General features: G+C 39.3%; 1 protein-coding gene across 2 annotated transcripts in view; it reads right to left on the bottom strand.

The window, feature by feature from the left end:
• Positions 1–20,548, bottom strand: part of LOC126235707 (casein kinase I-like) — a 96,677-nt gene that overhangs the window by 26,804 nt on the left and 49,325 nt on the right. For both annotated transcript variants that reach the window (XM_049944467.1, XM_049944468.1), the window contains exons 6-8: positions 16,567–16,737; positions 1,842–1,990; positions 1,495–1,702 (exon numbers count right to left, since the gene is read on the bottom strand). In XM_049944467.1, the coding sequence (XP_049800424.1) occupies positions 1,495–1,702; positions 1,842–1,990; positions 16,567–16,737 (528 nt within the window). The remainder of the gene's footprint in view (positions 1–1,494; positions 1,703–1,841; positions 1,991–16,566; positions 16,738–20,548) is intronic.

The following is a 20,548-nucleotide window of genomic DNA, read 5'->3' as shown; positions in this document are numbered from 1 at the left end:
GACTAGACAAATGATGTTTGAGCAATTGCACCACGTTATAATTGGTTCAATCTACAATTTATTGGAATCAGGTAATTATCATGACTAAGGAAATTCGGGAGTGCTCCAGAAAAGTAGGATAGGACTGATATTGTTATCTATATATGTAACAATCTCACAGATAGGGGGAGCAGCAATGTGCTACTATTTGCTGATGACAATGTAGTTACGGGAAAGTTTCATTATCAAAGGCTGTAGGATGATACCAGAAGACAGACAGATTTATATTTGGTGTGATGGATGGCATCTCATTCTAAATCTACAAAAATGAAGCTAATACAGATCAGCCAGAAAAACAATCCTGTAATGTTGAAATACAATATTGGTGATTTGCTCCTTGACACATTCACGCTGATTAAATACCTAGGAGTAATGTTGCAATATGAAATGAAATGGAATGAGTGCATACAGCAGATTAACAGAAGGCAAATAGTCAACTTTTGTTTATTGTGTGAACTCTAGGAAAGTAAAGCTCATCTGTAAAGGAGACCATGTATAGAACACTTCTGCGGCTCATTCTCAAGTACTGCTCAAGAGCATAGGATTCCCATCAGGTCAGGTTAAAGGAAGACAATAAATCAATCCAAACACATGATATTAGATTTGTTACCAGTAGGTTCAATCAAAATTCAAGTGTTAAAGAAGTGCCCCATGAACACAAATGAGAATCCTTGGAGGGAAGGCATTCTCTTCATGACACACTATTGAGAAAGTTTATAGAATGGTCATTTTCAACAGGCTGTAGAACTATTGTACTGCTACCAATGTACATTTTGCATAAGAACTGGAAAATTTGGGTTTGCACAGAGGCGTACAAATAATTTTTTTCCTTTGCTCCATTTGTGAGAGGAACAAGAAAAGGGAGTGACTGGTAGTGATACACGGAACATTCCACCATTCACCGTACCGTGGCTTATGGTGTGTGTATCTAGATGTGGATATCCCCCACCATTTCATTTCAATTGAGGCTGTAGAAATGGCATGGAGGCAATCCTCTGGAAAGGAATGACTCGGATGAATGTTACAAACTGAATATAAATCTAGCCAGAGTTGATAACAAGAAAATCTTGTGTTAATTCCAGTTTCTTCCAGTTATCTGATTAAAATAGTGAATTAGATGACTTTCTAAACTTATTTTATTGTTTCGCAGATTTTTGCTTGTGATTGTTGTAATAATGTACTATCTGCCACATATAAAATTCTTATGGAAATAAAGTAATGATAAAAGAAAGCTGTCACAAATACTTGAATCTACGGAAATAAAGCCAAAAGTAACACTCAAAGGCTGATATATGTGGTATTTAGAATCGACATTCACTATCACAAAGGCACAGAAGAGCCTGAACAAAAAATGCATTATCACTCAAGGTACTGAGAAACTTTCAGAATTGTAGTAAGAGAAAATATATTAGATTTTCACAAATGAATTACTTAGTGGCAGTAGATGACGCTCACCAGTTGTAGGATTTGCTGTGGTAACTGGAGGAGCATTGCCCGGGGGAGTATTGACTGTATCGAATGGTGTCTGAGTGCGACGGCTAGTAGCACCAACTCCTGCTGCAGCCCCTGTACATACAGCAGGACCTGTAGCACCTTGAGCTGTTCTCGATGTAAAACGTCGCTCACGTTGCTGTTCTTCTGGTCCTCCGTGTCTAGATCCTCCCTACACAAAAGCAATATTTGACATGTATCAAAAGTACTTTGCTAACACTACTAAATAACATAACTTATTTTACTTTTAACTGAAGAAACTAATTAAGTTCTTTAAGAACCAAGTCTCTAGGTTTCCTTTAGGTACTCACAAATTTCAGCATGTTCCAGTCAAATACATAGTCGTACGTGAAGCCCTGACGATGAAAGAGTGTCCGAAATAGCTGACGAAGGTAAGAATAGTCAGGCCGCTCTTCAAACCGTAATGAGCGACAGTAGTTCAGGTAGGCATGGAATTCGGCTAGGAACAAGTTATTTCAATTAAAAATTAAAACTTCCTTCTACAGATATATCAACAAAAAGCAAATTAAAATATTAACAAGTTACTTAATGAGCACGACCAATATTTGCAACTTTATGAGCAGGACCAATATTTGCACAGCTATAAATACACAAATTGAAAATGACACAAATACCTTTTAAAGTTAACAGATAAGTCATTTAACTAGTAAAGTAACTAATTTTGTTCATCTCTCTCTCTCTCTCTCTCTCTCTCTCTCACACACACACACACACACACACACACTCACACAAAAACTGGATTAGGTGTTACAGAAACAGTGAGAACAGCATGTGTCTTTGAAAATCAAACTTGGTCCTTTGTCTCGTGTAGTGATTTTGTTGAGAAATAATGGGTCAATAATATAAGTCTAGACTGCAATTCTGCCTCTTTCCAATTATGAGGGCCGTTCAGAAAGTAACCTCCGGTTGATTTAAAAAAATACACAAAGTTAAATAAAAATATTTTAATATATACATCTTACAACTACATCTTTGCACTATTTTTCTACATAGTCTCCATAGCGATTGAGGCACTTATCGTATCTCTTCACAAGCTTTGAAATTCCTTCTGCATAAAAATCACCCGCTTGTGCCTGGAGCCAGCCTGTGACCGCATCTTTGAGCTCTTCGTCGTCATCAAACCGCTGTGACCCGAGCCATTTCTTCAAATGCATGAAGAGGTGATAATCACTTGGCGCCAGGTCTGGGCTGTAAGGTGGATGGTTGATAACGTCCCACTTGAAGGACTCAAGAAGGACCGTTGTTCTGCGAGCAGAGTGAGGACGGGCATTATCGTGCAAAAAAACGATACCGGAAGTCAGCATACCACGGCGTTTGTTCTGTATAGCCCGTCGTAACTTTTTTATTGTTTCACAGTACACGTCTTGATTAATGGTCGTACCACGTTCCATGAATTCAACCAACAACACCCCTTTGGCATCCCAAAACACCGTTGCCATCAGTTTTCTGGCAGAAAAATCTTGCGAGGCTTTTCTCGGTTTGGTAGGCGAATTTGAATGTGCCCACATCTTTGATTGTTCTTTTGTCTCAGGGTTCACGTACTTAATCCAGGTTTCGTCACCGGTCATGATTCTGTTTAACAATGGTTCTCCTTCGTCCTCATAACGTGACAGAAAGTCTAATGCAGAGGCCATTCTTTGAGTTTTGTGGTGGTCGGTAAGAATTTTGGGCACCCATCGTGCACAGAACTTACGGTAACCCAATCTTGCTGTCACTATCTCGTACAAGAGAGTCTTAGAAATCTGTGGAAAACCAGTAGACAACTCCGACATTGAGAAACGTCGATTTTCACGAACTTTTGCATCAACTGTCTGAACGAGTTCGTCAGTCACCAATGATGGTCTACCACTCCTCTCTTCATCATGAACGTTTTCTCGTCCACTTTTAAATAAACGTACCCATTCACGGACAACTCCTTCACTCATAACTCTTGGTCCGTACACGGCACAAAGCTCACGATGAATAGCTGCTGCAGAATATCCTTTGGCTGTAAAAAACCTTATGACAGCACGCACTTCACATTTGGCGGGGTTTTCTATTGCAGCACACATTTCAAACTGCCACAAAAACTAAACTAGCGCAGGTACGACGTTCACTCGACCACGGCTTGATGCCGACTGACCTGTTGAGTGCGTGAACGCACAGATGGCGTCGCTACTCCCCCCACAACCCGCACTGTGACCAATCAGAGGTTACTATCTGAACCGCCCTCGTATGTTACTAAACTGCAATTCTGACACTTCTCTTTTATGTTGTGTGTGGCAAAATACTACATTAGTGCAGAGCTATATCAGGAATCATTATTACACAACGCAGGAAACACCCTAACTCAATTTTGGTGTTAAAGCAAGTTGTACAGCTACGCCAAACTAACTTGCGAAGAAAATACATTTCCTGTTATTCTTTAGGCTTTCCTGTCGATCTGTTGAAATCTTGAAGTGTTGGGTATTCTGCCATATATCAGCAGATTTTGTGCACAATATCTGGAAATGTGATTCACTACCTTCAGCAGGTGCTACCTTCCGACAGACTGCTCATCGAGTGGAACGAGTCCAGTAATTGACCCGTTTCACTCAACTAGCAGTCTCAGGTAACACTTAATAAAGATGATGAAAGATGCTGTAGAAATATTGTGCATGAATGATGCTGGTATCTGGCAAAATACCCGATCTCAAGATGTTAATGTTTCCTCCTAATAAATGTTTCACATAATATGATACTAAAATTAATTTGAGTATTTGAAAAATCCTTCCTCTTGTGACGTTTTGGCAAGACTAACTGTGAATAATTTAGGCTGAACAGAATTACACCTATGTATGGCTGAATATAAATGTAAAGTTGGTGAAATTTGAAATCTCTACATATAAAAGGCAATGTCCTGACTGAATGACTCACTGACTCATCATCACCAAGCCCAAACTGCTAAGTATACACTCGCACGCACGCACGCACGCATATCCATCCGCACATATACAGACACAAGCAGACATATATGCCTGCTTGTGTCTGTATATGTGCGGATAGATGTGTGTGCGTGCGTGTGTGCACGCGTGCGCGCCTCAGAGTGTATACCTGACCCTTCTTCCCCCCAAGGTAAGTCTTTCCGCTCCCGAGATTGGAATGACTCCTTACCCTCTCCCTTAAAACCCACATCCTTTCGTCTTTCCCTTTCCTTCCCTCTTTCCTGATGAAGCAACCGTGGGTTGCGAAAGCTTGAAATTTGTGTGTGTGTGTTTGTTATTGTCTTTATCAATGTACCAATGCTTTCGTTTGGTAAGTTACAGAATCTTTGTTTTTAGATATAATAAAATACTTTGTTACACTAAAAAAAAAAAAAAAAAAAAAAAAAAAAAAAAAAAAAAAAAAGTTTAAAGCTGAATTCATGAAAGTTGATATTTCACTTCTCAATTAGATATACCATATTTACTCGAATCTAAGCCGCACTTTTTTCCAGTTTTTGTAATCCAAAAAACCGCCTGTGGCTTAGAATCGAGTGCAAAGCAAGCGGAAGTTCTGAAAAATGTTGGTAAGTGCCGCCACAACTAACTTCTGCCGTCGAATATATGTAGCGCTGCACAGGCATGCTTTGTAGGCACAAAGATAAATACTGGCGCCAAAACCTCTGCGTCAGTAAATAAATTAAAAAAAGAAAAAGTTGGAAGACGAGCTTTTTTCTCCGCCCCGAGTTTCGACCACTGCATTTTCATATATTATTCAACGAAGTAAATACAAATTCCGTATTGTTCATCTTCGAATGTAGCAGAATTTCAATGTAATACGAAAATCCGACTGGCAAGACTGTTTGTGATGTTTGTCAATATGGCCAACTCTACATTCTGAATTTTTTCCTACCTGTGAGAATAGATGGTTGCTAATAGGAACCTGATGAAATGTGAATCACATGCAGTATTCTCTTCACCATAAGAATAATACGAATATAAACATTTTGTCATGTATTCTTTCGTGTTTGCTGCTATCTCATTTAAATCCTGTCTGCCTAATAAACTACGAAACTAGAGTGAGACAACAGCAAACGCGGAAGAATATACGTATCGTTTCATATTTATATTCGTATTATTCTTATGCCTAATAGTGATACAGTCAGAAATGAAGCATGGCAACTGACTAGATTTTTAAATCTAAGATGACTAATATCTGTGCAGAATTTGATGTACTAAAGAAGCGGCCGCAAAGATTTTCAAACGGAGAAAAATTTTCGCCTAATCCTCGTTCAGAATTATGTTCTATCATACGCAGTCTATTATTTGGTTCTTGTTGATCATTATCAAAGAAAGCAGCAGTGTAAGTAATAACAAATAGCAGTCTCTTGCCATTGTTTCGCTAATGAGACAATTCCTCTTTTTTAATTGTAAGCGGCGGTAGCGCGCAGCGCACAAAAGCAAGCAATGCCGCGAGCGGCGACAGACCGTAAACACGGACTATCAGAATGCAACAAACAATGCATGACACAGTACAGTAATGCACTTTCAGCTTAGAGTGACGTAGACACCTATAACAAAGAAAACGGCACTTATCAGATCAAAGCAAAATAATTAATCGATTCAAACCAGACGAAGCACGTGAAAAAGGAAGGGTACCCGTATAAACACGGACGGAGCGCCTGACGCATAGCAATGGCTACCCGATAAAGCTTAACTGCTAAGCTTATGACTTGAACCAAACTACTGTAGCTGCATCGTCATTCATTCGACTTAAATTGTGTCTCATATTACAATGGACCAACTTTGTTTCGATTTGGAGGTGCGGCCTAAAACTTTTTTCTCCCCTTGAATTTCGAGTCTTAGATTTCAGGTGCGGCTTAGATTCGGGAATTTTCTTTTCTTCCCCCCCTCCCTTTATTTCGAGACTCATTTTTCAGGTGCGGCTTAGATTCGAGTGCGGCTTAGATTCGAGTAAATACGCTAGATAAATATTTGTTATGGGATGAAAGTTTCTATGGAAATATCTCCACAAGAACACAAAAGGCATGATCACCACCGTCATGAACACAATATAACGCTTACATAAACCTGTCATTCAGTCTGAGTTCTCACAGAAGTTTTTGCTACAGGCAGAAAAAATTACTATTAAGGTTACATCTACTTGACTGTATTTTCAAATGATCACTATTATAGATACTATGAATTACAATTTTAATGCAAAATCTGTGAAATCCAGCAAAATATGCTGTAAGTGTGGTGAACAACAAACTAGTATAAATTACTCTCTTAGTAATTCTTACTTCTTTAGTCTGGACTACTACTGTAAATTAATTCCGTAGTAATATACTCTCTTAGTAACTGTTGGAGGGCTCAATTATTGTTTACTTCTTTAGCTATAACTAAAGTAGTAATGCCATTTTACTAAATAATTAAGCCATTTCAGCATATTGCTAGCATGTGCATTTCATTTTCTCTCAGAAAATATTTATTGTCGACAGACATTATTGTACCACTTTCTGACAATTATATTGTGTTGGCATAATCTACAGCTACCACCATTTATTATTGGTGGCTCACATGTTAATTCAAGTGACACTTGCAGCTTGACATACACACTAACAGCAACATGGAGGTAGCCAAAGACAATTTAAATGTTCACATAAAAAAAATAATGATAAAAAAGTGCAGAATATGAAAGAGAGCGGTTTGCTGAAAGAATGAAATTTTACAACTACTGTTGAACCTAAAATGCACGATGTGAACATGCTAAAGAGGAAAAAATATGCCTGGGAAAAAAAACTCACATTGAATTCAGTGCAGAGGCTCTTACACGAAGGTCAAAAGAGCATCTTAAAGTAATTTGGAAGGACATGAAAGCAAGAGCAAAGAAAAGGAAAGCTAAGTGCAATCAAGAACAATTCCAAACTGGTGGTGTAGTAGCTGAGATGAAGATAGACGATATAAGCTAAATGGTTACTGATATGATCCCACACATTTTCGAGGGGATAATTGCCGTTAATGACAATGACACAACTGAAGATACTGTGGTCCTTTCAAGCAACATCGATGTTGGTAACCACTCTAACAATGACAATGAAACTGTTGGAAGTGGAAATTTTTCCAAAAGTCATGAGTGTCGGCTTGCATTCTCTTATCAAAAAGGCAGACAACATATGGTTACGGTGAAGAACAGGTAGTTGTTGGAAAAAGCAGACAAGCTTCATTCGTTAAAATTATGTTTAATTTGAGAGAAGTACAATGCAAAAATATTGTTAACTGAGACAGAGAAATCCTGGAAGAAGAAAACAACCTTAAAATGGAAGTTAGGAACAAGTTCAAGAAAAAATAGAGGAAACTCCAGGTTCCAGTCCTTCAGCCAATATGCTTGAGTGATTCAGGTTTTTGTAAATGAATATGTTTTATATGTATACAACATTTTATTTGCTTGATTTTTTTTTCCAACAGTTAATACTATCTTGCTTTTTGCATGACATAATATTTGTGGTTATTATTATAGTATCAGTACATATAATGTTTGCAATCAGCACAGTCTAATATTTATTTGCTTTACCAAAATTATAAAAATAGACATCTTGTTGTTCTTAGAAATAAAACATCTTTCTCCTGTAACTCTTTGTACTCAAGTAAGAAATACAACTGAAACGTTAATCCCCTATTTATCACAAAGAAAACATGCTAAGTTGAAGACAGGCATGATTAAAAGACACACATGTAGCTTTTGGCCACAGCCTTTGTCAGCACACACACACACACACACACACACACACACACACAGCTGCTGCACAGGTGGCCCGGCCTCTGATGGAGTAGGATAAACCAGTGACAGGACTGGAATAGGAAGTGCAAAACCTGCCCACTCCATCTGCCCACCCAGCACGTAGAGCACATTCTCCGCTCCTGTAATTATCCTGGTCACAACCTATGATAACATACTGTCCCCATACCCTCCACACCACAGTTTCCAGCCCCCCCCCCCCCTAGTCCTATCATCTCCTCCCCATCCTCATCTCGCACCCAGTTTATTTGCAGCCCTCTGCCAATGCATCCCTCCATCTTTCCCTGCTCCTATGATTTTTTGTTCCTTTTTCCCTACCTCTCTATCAACAGCCTCCTGACACTGCGCCTGTTTGAGTCAAGTCCCTGCACACTCCACCAGACAGTGTTTGTCTCCCCCCCCCCCCCCACACCCGTACACTACTACCCCTCCAGATTGCTGCTTGTATCCCATGTGATGTTGCATTCCAGCCTGAGATCCTGGAGTTGGCAATCGCGCGTGTGTGTGATGCGTGCTTGCTTTTGTTTGTGTGTGTGTGTGTGTGTGTGTGTGTGTGTGTGTGTGTGTGTGTGTGCGCGTACTGACGAAGACTGGCCAAAAGCTACATGTGAGTGTCTTAATCGTGCCTGTCTGCAAATTCTTTATGGTAAGTACCAATCTATCTTTTCCTACATTATTGATAATCCTACCTGGAGTTTCCATTGTTTGATTTAATCCCCTAATTGTGAGCAAAGAAGAGATACAGAAATTTAACTATAACATGATAGCATTGACAATTCTGAGCCTTATCTATTCATTTAAGAAGGAAAAGTCTTCACATTAACTTTGTGACAAAGCAAGCTGGGATAATTTTAATTCCCCTCTTGTTTTGCCATCTGCTGTGAATATAATCTGCATTTTCATAATAGAGAAAGGTTGACCCTCAGTTTTAAAGATTATAACAACAGATCTAATTTTGTGCTTAGCTTTGTGTATGTAATTGATTTTCTAATTTATTTTGAGTATTCCTAGTTAATATTTTTTGTTATAGGGTGAAACATGTAACTGTCTTGCAACGTAAATTCTACTGTTGACTTATAAACAAATATAAATTCTGTAATAACTGTAATTTTTTAGAGGATGAAATGCTAGTATTCTTAAAGTATCTATTTGGCTCCATTCAAAAATATGTTAGCACAACCAGCCCTGAATTAATTCCCAAGTAATTAACAGTTTTGTCAAAAGGATTGTTTGCGAAACTATATACATTAATTTCATCATCTAAACAAATAATGCAGCTCAACTCTTGTAGTAGAAAAAAACTGTTGAAAAAAGACGGAAGTTTTCGATGTATTCAGTTAATTTAATAAGTTAAGTTTTAATTGTAATTTATGTAAATCAGTCTTCGAACAATTTGTAGTTTTAGCACAGATTATTGTGACGATATTACAATAATCGCAGGGATAGATGTCCAGACTATATGGAGGGGGCCAAGAACCTCCCATTTGAATTTCTGCCGGAGTGCTGCGATTGTGTTGGGCGTTTGAAGCTTTGCATTGTCGTGAAGCAGAGTGAACCGACAGTTGAGATTGCCTGGTCATTTTAATTTGATCACTTGGTGAAGGGTGGTTAAGGTTTGTGAGTAACACTGGGCGTTCATTGTTGTCCCGTGCTGCAGGAATTGAATCAGAAGGGGGCCATTTTGATCAAAGAAGAACGTCAGAATAACCTTTCCTGCACTCATGTGGATGGCCTTAGCTTTTTTTGGTGGTGGTGACCCTGGATGCTTCCACTCAAGACTTTGCATTTTGATTCTGATTCAAAGTGATGACACCATGACTCATCTCCAGCCGCCACTTGTGCCAGGAACACATTTCCCTCCCGAGCATAGTGCTGCAGATGAGCAAGACAGTAGGCCATTCGACAAGCTTTCTGGTGTGGTTGAAGACTGTGGGGCACTCATTGGACACACACTTTGCACATGTGCAGTCGTTCCTTCAAGATGGTGTGAACACTTCCGATGCTCAATCTAACCACGGCGGCTATGGCTTTCACTGTCACTCACCGGTCCTGGGTAATAAGTGCATTCACCAGCTGGATGATGACATCGGTAATGCAGTGTGGTGCTCTGGACCATGTATCATCGGCTAACGACACCCGTCCTTCCCTGAAGCACTTGTGCCACGCCTTGACCCTTGCAAGGGGCATGCAGTGTTTGCCGTACATTTGTGACATTTGTTGATGAATACCTGTTCCTCCTACTCCTTCCGCTGTCAGAACAAACAACACTTTTTTGCTCTTCTATAGACACTTCCATGTCACTGTATGCAATGCGACTAGCAGTGTTGGACGATTGATTCATGCTGCTGCTAGCTCTGTATAGTCACGTGATGTGCACGTGTTCTCTCTAGCGACGGGCAGTGAACTTCCATGCTCTGGTCAGACCACCACCTCGTTTCACACACCACGATATTATCTTCCTGTCACTGATTTGCGCATTCCAGACTCCAGCTTGTTTCTTTTTGAACACCCCTGTGACGTGACATGTCCAGATGGAATTCAACATGCAGTACTGTCTGTCTGGATCTGGCGTGTAGCATTTATCGGCGTTCAATGTCAACAATTACGAGCGTCTGATGTTGTTGTTGTTGTTGTTGTTGTTGTTGTTGTGGTCTTCAGTCCTGAGACTGGTTTGATGCAGCTCTCCATGCTACTCTATCCTGTGCAAGCTTCTTCATCTCCCAGTACCTACTGCAACCTACATCCTTCTGAATCTGCTTAGTGTATTCATCTCTTGGTCTCCCCCTATGATTTTTACCCTCCACGCTGCCCTCCAATACTAAATTGGTGATCCCTTGATGCCTCACAACATGTCCTACCAACTGATCCCTTCTTCTGGTCAAGTTGTGCCACAAACTCCTCTTCTCCCCAATCCTATTCAGTACCTCATCATTAGTTACGTGATCTACCCATCTAATCTTCAGCATTCTTCTGTAGCACCACTTCTTGTCCAAACTATTTACCGTCCATGTTTCAATTCCATACATGGCTACACTCCATACAAATACTTTCAGAAATGACTTCCTGACACTTAAATCTATACTCGATGTTAACAAATTTCTCTTCTTCACAAACGCTTTCCTTGCCATTGCCAGTCTACATTTTATATCATCTCTACTTCGACCATCATCGGTTATTTTGCTCCCCAAATAGCAAAACTCCTTTACTACTTTAAGTGTCTCATTTCCTAATCTAATACCCTCAACATCACCCGACTTAATTCGACTACATTCCATTATCCTCGTTTTGCTTTTGTTGATGTTCATCTGATATCCTCCCTTCAAGACACCATCCATTCCGTTCAACTGCTGTTCCAAGTCCTTTGCTGTCTCTGACAGAATTACAATGTCATCGGCGAACCTCAACATTTTTATTTCTTCTCCATGGATTTTAATACCCACTCCGAATTTTTCTTTTGTTTCCTTTACTGCTTGCTCAATATACAGATTGAATAACATCGGGAGAGGCTACAACCCTGTCTTACTCCCTTCCCAACTGCTGCTTCCCTTTCATGTCCCTCGACTCTTATAACTGCCATCTGGTTTCTGTACAAATTGTAAATACCCTTTCGCTCCCTGTATTTTACCCCTGCCACCTTTAGAATTTGAAAGAGAGTATTCCACTCAACATTGTCAAAAGCTTTCTCTAAGTCTACAAGTACTAGAAATGTAGGTTTGCCTTTCCTTAATCTTTCTTCTAAGATAAGTCGTAGGGTCAGTATTGCCCCACGTGTTCCAATATTTCTACAGAATCCAAACTGATCTTCCCCGAGGCCGGCTTCTACTAGTTTTTCCATTCGTCTGTAAAGAATTCGTGTTAGTATTTTGCAGCTGTGGCTTATTAAACTGATTGTTCGGTAATTCTCACATCTGTCAACACCTGCTTTCTTTGGGATTGGAATTATTATATTCTTCTTGAAGTCTGAGGGTATTTCACCTATTTCATACATCTTGCTCACCAGATGGTAGAGTTTTGTCAGGACTGGCTCTCCCAAGGCCGTCAGTAGTTCCACTGGAATGTTGTCTACTCCGGGGGCCTTGTTTTGACTCAGGTCTTTCAGTGCTCTGTCAAACTCTTCACGCAGTATCGTATCTCCCATTTCATCTTCATCTACATCCTCTTCCATTTCCATAATATTGTCCTCAAGTACATCGCCCTTGTATAGACCCTCTATATACTCCTTCCACCTCTCTGCTTTCCCTTCTTTGCTTAGAACTGGGTTTCCATCTGAGCTCTTGATGTTCATACAAGTGGTTCTCTTATCTCCAAAGGTCTCTTTAATTTTCCTGTAGGCAGTATCTATCTTACCCCTAGTGAGAAAAGCCTCTACATCCTTACATTTGTCCTCTAGCCATCCCTGCTTAGCCATTTTGCACTCCCTGTCGATCTCATTTTTGAGACGTTTGTATTCCTTTTTGCCTGCTTCATTTACTGCGTTTTTATATTTTCTCCTTTCATCAATTAAATTCAATATTTCTTCTGTTACCCAAGGATTTCTACTAGCCCTCGTCTTTTTACCTATATGATCCTCTGCTGCCTTCACTACTTCATCCCTCAAAGCTACCCATTCCTCTTCTACTGTATTTCTTTCCCCCATTCCTGTCAATTGTTCCCTTATGCTCTCCCTCAAACTCTGGTTCTTTCAGTTTATCCAGGTCCCATCTCCTTAAATTCCCACCTTTTTGCAGTTTCTTCAGTTTTAATCTACAGGTCATAACTAACAGATTGTGGTCAGAGTCCACATCTGCACCTGGAAATGTCTTACAATTTAAAACCTGGTTCCTAAATCTCTGTCTTACCATTATATAATCTATCTGATACCTTTTAGTATCTCCAGGGTTCTTCCATGTATACAACCTTCTATCATGATTCTTAAACCAAGTGTTAGCTATGATTAAGTTATGCTCTGTGCAAAATTCTACAAGGCTGCTTCCTCTTTCATTTCTTAGCCCCAATCCATATTCACCTACTACGTTTCCTTCTCTCCCTTTTCCTACACTCGAATTCCAGTCACCCATGACTATTAAATTTTCGTCTCCCTTCACTATCTGAATAATTTCTTTTATTTCATCATACATTTCTTCAATTTCTTCATCTGCAGAGCTAGTTGGCATATAAACTTGTACTACTGTAGTAGGTGTGGGCTTCGTATCTATCTTGGCCACAATAATGCGTTCACTATGCTGTTTGTAGTAGCTTACCTGCATTCCTATTTTCCTATTCATTATTAAACCTGCTCCTGCATTACCCCTATTTGACTTTGTGTTGATAACCCTGTAGTCACCTGACCAGAAGTCTTGTTCCTCCTGCCACCGAACTTCACTAATTCCCACTATATCTAACTTTAACCTATCCATTTCCCTTTTTAGATTTTCTAACCTACCTGCCCGATTAAGGGATCTGACATTCCACACTCCGATCCGTAGAATGCCAGTTTTCTTTCTCCTGATAACGACATCCTCTTGAGTAGTCCCCGCCCGGAGATCCGAATGGGGGACTATTTTACCTCCGGAATATTTTACCCAAGAGGACGCCATCATCATTTAACCATACAGTAAAGCTGCATGCCCTCGGGAAAAATTACTGCTGTAGTTTCCCCTTGCTTTCAGCCGTTCGCAGTACCAGCACAGCAAGGCCGTTTTGGTTATTGTTACAAGGCCAGATCAGTCAATCATCCAGACTGTTGCCCTTGCAACTACTGAAAAGGCTGCTGCCCCTCTTCAGGAACCACACATTTGTCTGGCCTCTCAACAGATACCCCTCCGTTGTGGTTGTACCTACGGTACGGCTATCTGTATCGCTGAGGCACGCAAGCCTCCCCACCAACGGCAAGGTCCATGGTTCATGAGCGTCTGATATGACTGTCGTAACAACAAATACGTGAACCACACCTACATTATGAGTTTACATGCATATTCTGTGTTAGAGCACACATTTGTGGGACCCAGTTTGCTTGAGGTGGAACAGTGATTTGGAGTGCTGTCTTGTTACTACTTGATCGAGTACCACACTTTGTGTGACCAAAGTCCTCTTGAAAGATTATTTCCAATGCCACAGGGAAAGGAAAAAAGAACTGGGTAGTACTATTAAAAAAATAAATAGAAGATGGAACCATAATTCAGTATACCTATAATTTTTAAAAATTACTTTCGCATGTAAAAAAAAAAATCAACAAAATGTCCATCACAGCTTAGTAAAAATCACCTAGTGATATATTGACTAGTTCTGGATATATTTTGGGTGGTCCATCTCAGCTGCCTCACTCTACATACACACTCTGCACACTGTGAAACAAAGTAAATGTCGGCAGTTGGTATAAATACAAAATAAAGGGAGACATCAGAAAAGGAATTCAAAAGTTTCAACAACTGTGGCACTACACTCCATTACAAACTCAGTAGTGCAGTTTACCTTCAATCACTTTTACATGTGAGTACATGGACTCAACAAAAGATAACACAGCGGTGCACATGTATAAAATTTAAGTGGAAACAAGTACCCAAATTTCTTTGAATTAGATTCTGTAATTTAAGGATTACCAACTTCAGCACAATTTACAGACTGAAATAAGATGTTCAAAGCCTTTACTCTCATTTACCAGGGTTTTTCTTTCTTTTCCTTTTTTCTATACGAATTATTCCTGAGGTATTCTTTTACTGACTATAGGAGTATGTAGCACAAATGCATCTCTTCATTTAACATTGTTAATCACTTCTACCCATGCATCTTTGAAGAATCACAGATAAAAACAATTCTCAACACTTAATCGACCAAGAGGACTGTAAGTAACCACCTTGAAGCACTTCCATTAACAATTTCATGTCTGTTGTATCCATAGCATTGATCTATATTTCACAGTAAACTGCTTTGGAGAGCACTGAATACTTAACTTTGCTCCTGACCGATGATTAATGACCAACAGGAAGTAGAACATCTGTGGAGTTATTTTTTTGCAAGAAGTGGCACCTATAAGCTTGCTCACTACGTGATTTCCTGTTATTCCCGCCCATCACAGTACAACAACCAACTGTATATACCTGCGCCAAGGCTCACCATAGCAACAAGGGCAAACGTTTCTGCATTTTGGTGTCTGTGGCCATTTCTTTATTTTACAAATTATCTAATTACTTGCACTATGAGAACCCTGATCCCTACAACTACTATGGTAAACCTTTTTTATAGTTTCACAAACACAAAAAAAATCAAATGGCGAAGGCCTGAGAAACTTTGACCAATAAAATGAAATGAAATTGGCTTATCACATAGTTATTCTAGCTTCAGTAATTTACAAGTAGATGGTACAGGTAAGAGTAGAATGAAGTAGTCAAAGTCACATAGACAGCTCCCTACTCAAATACCGTCTTGAGCTGTGTAAAGCCTTTGAATGTGTTTCAGTTTCCTTTAAACAGGATATGAATGTTTGGAAGTTGCTGATTACAATTGGAATGGTTACTTCATCAAGAAATCCCCAAATGATGGATACTGCATGAGATTACAACCACAGGATTGCACAGTTTCAGAAAATATCCTGACCCTTTCTTGTCCAAATGTTAACAATGCTAGCAAGACTTTGGACCAAGGAATAAATTTTATTATGATTATAACAATGGCAAAAGCAATGTTTCCTATCAAACATGGAAGCGCTGAAGTCATTTCATACACACGTTTTCCAGAAAGTAAATTTCAGTACATACGCGACAATACACTAATTCGAGTAAAAAAAACCACACATGATGAAGAGATTCTCAAAATCAAGCAATGTTACATAGCATGCTTCTATAACAGTAAACTCTGCATAACATTTTAATAACGGTTACAAACTGGAAATACTGTTATGAAATGTTGATAAATTTATCATCTATTCAAAATTGTTCCAGAAATACCTATGCTTATTAAAGAACCATCATGCAGAATTCCCATTATACTATTTATGAAAATGTTCATAATGCTGAGATATGACTATTTGGGAAATAAGAGCAATAAACAATAAGATCAACTTATTAGCTGTAAAACACAACATGCATCAAGAACAACGTAATTGATGTGACACGCGCGCGCACACACACACACACACACACACACACACACACACACACACACACACACACATATATATAGTTATAATAGAGGGAAACATTCCACGTAGGAGATGATGTGACTTACCAAATGAAAGTGCTGGCAGGTTGACAGACACACAAACAAACACAAACATACACATATATATATACATGCACACACCTGGATAACCTTTGCAGAGCTCATCAATGGAAGTTGACATTTTCTTTTCACTGATTCGCTCATATTTCTGTCGTTTATTAGCAGCTTTCAGCCCCTGCCAAGGCAGCGACCCCCTGTTGAAGTACATGAGAACATACCCCAGTGATTCTAAATCGTCTCTACGGCTTTGTTCTGAAATAGAAGAACATTTCTGTCACAAAAAAAAGAGTTTAGTTGCAAACACATTTTTAACAAAAAATGGGATCAATGAGAAAGTCATTACTAAAAAGTTGTTTCTACAATGATTTCATCCAATTGCACTTCAAAGCAAAACTTATAAAACATTTAAATACTAACTATGTGTACTGTTTAAGAATTCCTCAAAGTAACACACTCTGCTGAGAAACTCTTTAGTAGTATAGGATAGTTTTCCCATGCAATGTTTTCTGGTATCTTCAGGTGATGATGTTGACAGTAAATAGAAAACCCCAACGGTCAATATCATCCACTGAAAGTCACCAGCTAGTATTGCATTAAAATTTTGTGAACTTTCAGTGATACCACATGAAGTAGCACCCAAGATTTCCAGCAAGATGAATAACTGACTCATTTTTTATTTACCGCATTGATGTAGATTGACAAGTGTTGCCTAATGAAATAGGAACCACTGTGTGTCAATGGACACTGAACATCCAAATTACAAGTAAAGAGCAATATTAACCAACTTTCTATGTTTCATGTATGATCAATATGGAACAAATGAAAAGAAGAGGCATATTACAACAAATTGGCAACGTATAAAATTACTGTAAATGACCCATCAAGCAGTAAAATATTAAAGCTAAATAATGCACTTGCTCGTGTTGTAAGCAAACAGAACATCTAATGTCAACACCTGTATGTTTTCGTCTTCCTATTTCCCCATCAACACAACTTCAGCCTGGAAAATGACGACTATGCTGCATGAAATTTGACATAGTGCTTTTCATAAGGACTTATAAACTCCTTGTTTTTACAAAGGTCCGGAAGATAGTGTAGAATGATTGGATTTGTATTTGGAAAAAGTAATAATCAAGCACCCTACCTCACAGAAATGTCAGGACAGTTTCAGAAATTTTCCTGACCCGTTCTTGTCCAAATGTGTTTGTGCCCTATCTCCAATTATGTCTATGGGACATATCTACCTTCCCTCTGTCCTTGCCTTATTCCCCCTCCCCTGTGGCTGCATTTTAAAGAGACGTGTCATTGTTAGCAACAACCTTGGCTAAGAAGTCTAAGACCAAAATACAGCTACAATGACAATTAGGGGCCATACAAATATGTGGATCAAACTGGATAACTTAAACAAACAATTCATTCATAATATTTTGACTACCACAATTATAGTACATTGAATTCCTACGAAAGGGAACTTCCTTTTAAATATACAGTTTGTAGAGGGGGGAAAAAACACATTCTGGCAAATAGTTTTTAATGATCAGGTTCTCACTATCAGTTTGGTGTACTTTTGCCCACCAAGACCCAAGTGAAACACAACAACAAAATTGGTTATACTGAAGGAAGATCAGAGTCCAACATTCTGTCAAAAATGAGGTCACCAGAGATGAAGTACAAGCTCAGATTAGGAAAGGTTGGGGAAGGAAATCGGCTGTGTCCTTTGAAAGGAACCAACACACTAATTGACTTATGCAATCTAGGGGAACTGCAGAAAACCTAAATGTGAATGGTTAGAAGGGGATTTGAACCGTTGTCCTCCCGAATGTGTCCAGTATGCTAACCACTGTGCCACCTTGCTTGGTAGTTCTACTCAAATGTTATTTGTTTAGAAGCAATTCTTGTTTCTATGACATCATCAAGTTGCTGTGGTTTCTTCTTTGCATTAAGTATTCTAATCAAAGAGGTGTTTGATGTGTTTCTGCTCATGGAGTTACTTATATGCTTGGCTGCTTAGTAAATTCTGTAATTCTTTGGTATGGACTACATGGCAACACTAGTTAATCAATTTCCAAATGAAAGAATTCCACACATTGTGAATGTTAATGTATCAGTTAAAGTATGAAATGATACATATTGCGCTCTAAGGAAGTCTCCTGTAATTATTTTCATATTTGAAAATAGACCAAGAATAACTGTAAGGAGGATGCAATATTAACCTTGGGGCCTACATAAACACAGAAATTTTAATTCAGCATGTCTAATAATTGCAAAAACCTTAATTTTACACAATGCCAAGGCATGTAGCACCACTGCACATTCCATTTGTCCAATACAATACTCAAAATAAATCATAAACATAAAAAAGCAGCTACTGCATAAGTGCTAATGATTTTCACAAGTTAATCAAGCTTTTCCAACAATGTGACTTGTAATCATTTGGAACTGGAGTCAATGATTCCTCATGATTGAATCCCAGTATGATTCTGAAGCATTATATTATTATCACAGATAATAACTGTACAATCACAGGTTAATAATTTGAAATGCAGGTGTGGCACACAGAAACTACTACTCTTGCACTCTAAGAAATCTTCTCGTGAGCTGGGTGACAGAAGTAAATGAACTGATAGAAATCTAACAATGCTGACGTGCACTTTTGGCTTTCTAGTTATGATCAACTTTAGCCAGCAGCCACCAATGCATTTAATGTGTCAAACATGTTAATACACAATAAAAATTGAATCCAATATACATAACGTTACATTTCAGATACTGTAAACTAAGTATGGCATTTCCACTTTCACAGATGCAGATGCACTAAACACAGTGTTGTCAACTAGCTAAAGTTGTCAACTAGCTAAAGTTGCAGAACTAGAAAGATGCAGACACTGGTCATTACACTTCATCAAATTCTACCATTTCCAACAACCATCTCACTAAATTCTACAAGTTCGAACAACCATCTCACTTACTCTGAGACTTCTTCGAGTGCACATACAGTACGAACAGAGTTAGTTGTAAGTTACATGAGTCACTGCTATCAACAGCACACTGCTAGTATGACCTTCCATAAGAGCAACATACAACAAACTAGTTAGATTGTTAAACTCAAGTCAAGTAAGAATATTAACAGATACATATGTATTCACTGCCCTTTACATTTTCCAATCATGTCTCCTGCCATCCCATCAAGTAGCATTGGCGGGAAGGGGCAATCGGAGGGGGATGTCAGTGCAAAGGGGGGGGGGTGTTTTATATATGTCCCTGAAATGGGGGGAGGGGGGTGGCATTTGTTCACGTTGCTTGCCAACAAAGGAAGGCGAGTGCCCGTTCATGTTGTGCGTGTGTGGTTGGGAGGGGGTAGGGGGTGTTCACGTCACATACCAACTGGAGAGGGGTCATATTCATGTCACAAGTCAACAGATGACGGGAGGGGGGAGGGGGGGCGTGGCAGGAAAGGGGGGGGGGGGGCTTCACATCAAATGATTTGGATAGCTGTGGGCTAGGGACCATTTGTATACCCAAGAATAGTATCATCTTTGTGTCCCTATGTTACAGTACAAGGTCAAAATATGAATGTTACAAATTTCATCCCACTTAGGCAAATGGAGAAAATCGGTTCGTTCATTTTGAATTTGATGCGATGTATAGTGGGCTTGATGGGACTTAAAGAGGCACTATTAATTCATGGGTGGTTCCTTGGAACCCCCAACCCAAAACCCAGCCTGATAATCCTAAACACAGCTACTGGCTGAAATTTTTATGACTTATTCCTATGACCCCAATTTTTAATACCCTTTAAAATTTTCTTGATATCTTTATCCCCTTCCCAGATACAGTGGTACAAAATTATCCCGCTGGTTCAAATGGCTCTGAGCACTATGGGACTCAACTGCTGAGGTCATTAGTCCCCTAGAACTTAGAACTAGTTAAACCTAACTAACCTAAGGACACCACAAACATCCATGCCCGAGGCAGGATTCGAACCTGCGACCGTAGCGGTCTTGCGGTTCCAGACTGCAGCGACTTTAACCGCACGGCCACTTCGGCCGGCTTATCCCGCTGG

This window comes from Schistocerca nitens, chromosome 2 (genome assembly GCF_023898315.1).
Source record: "Schistocerca nitens isolate TAMUIC-IGC-003100 chromosome 2, iqSchNite1.1, whole genome shotgun sequence".
Lineage (NCBI taxonomy): Eukaryota > Metazoa > Arthropoda > Insecta > Orthoptera > Acrididae > Schistocerca > Schistocerca nitens.
This window is presented reverse-complemented; position numbering and strand designations above follow the sequence as displayed.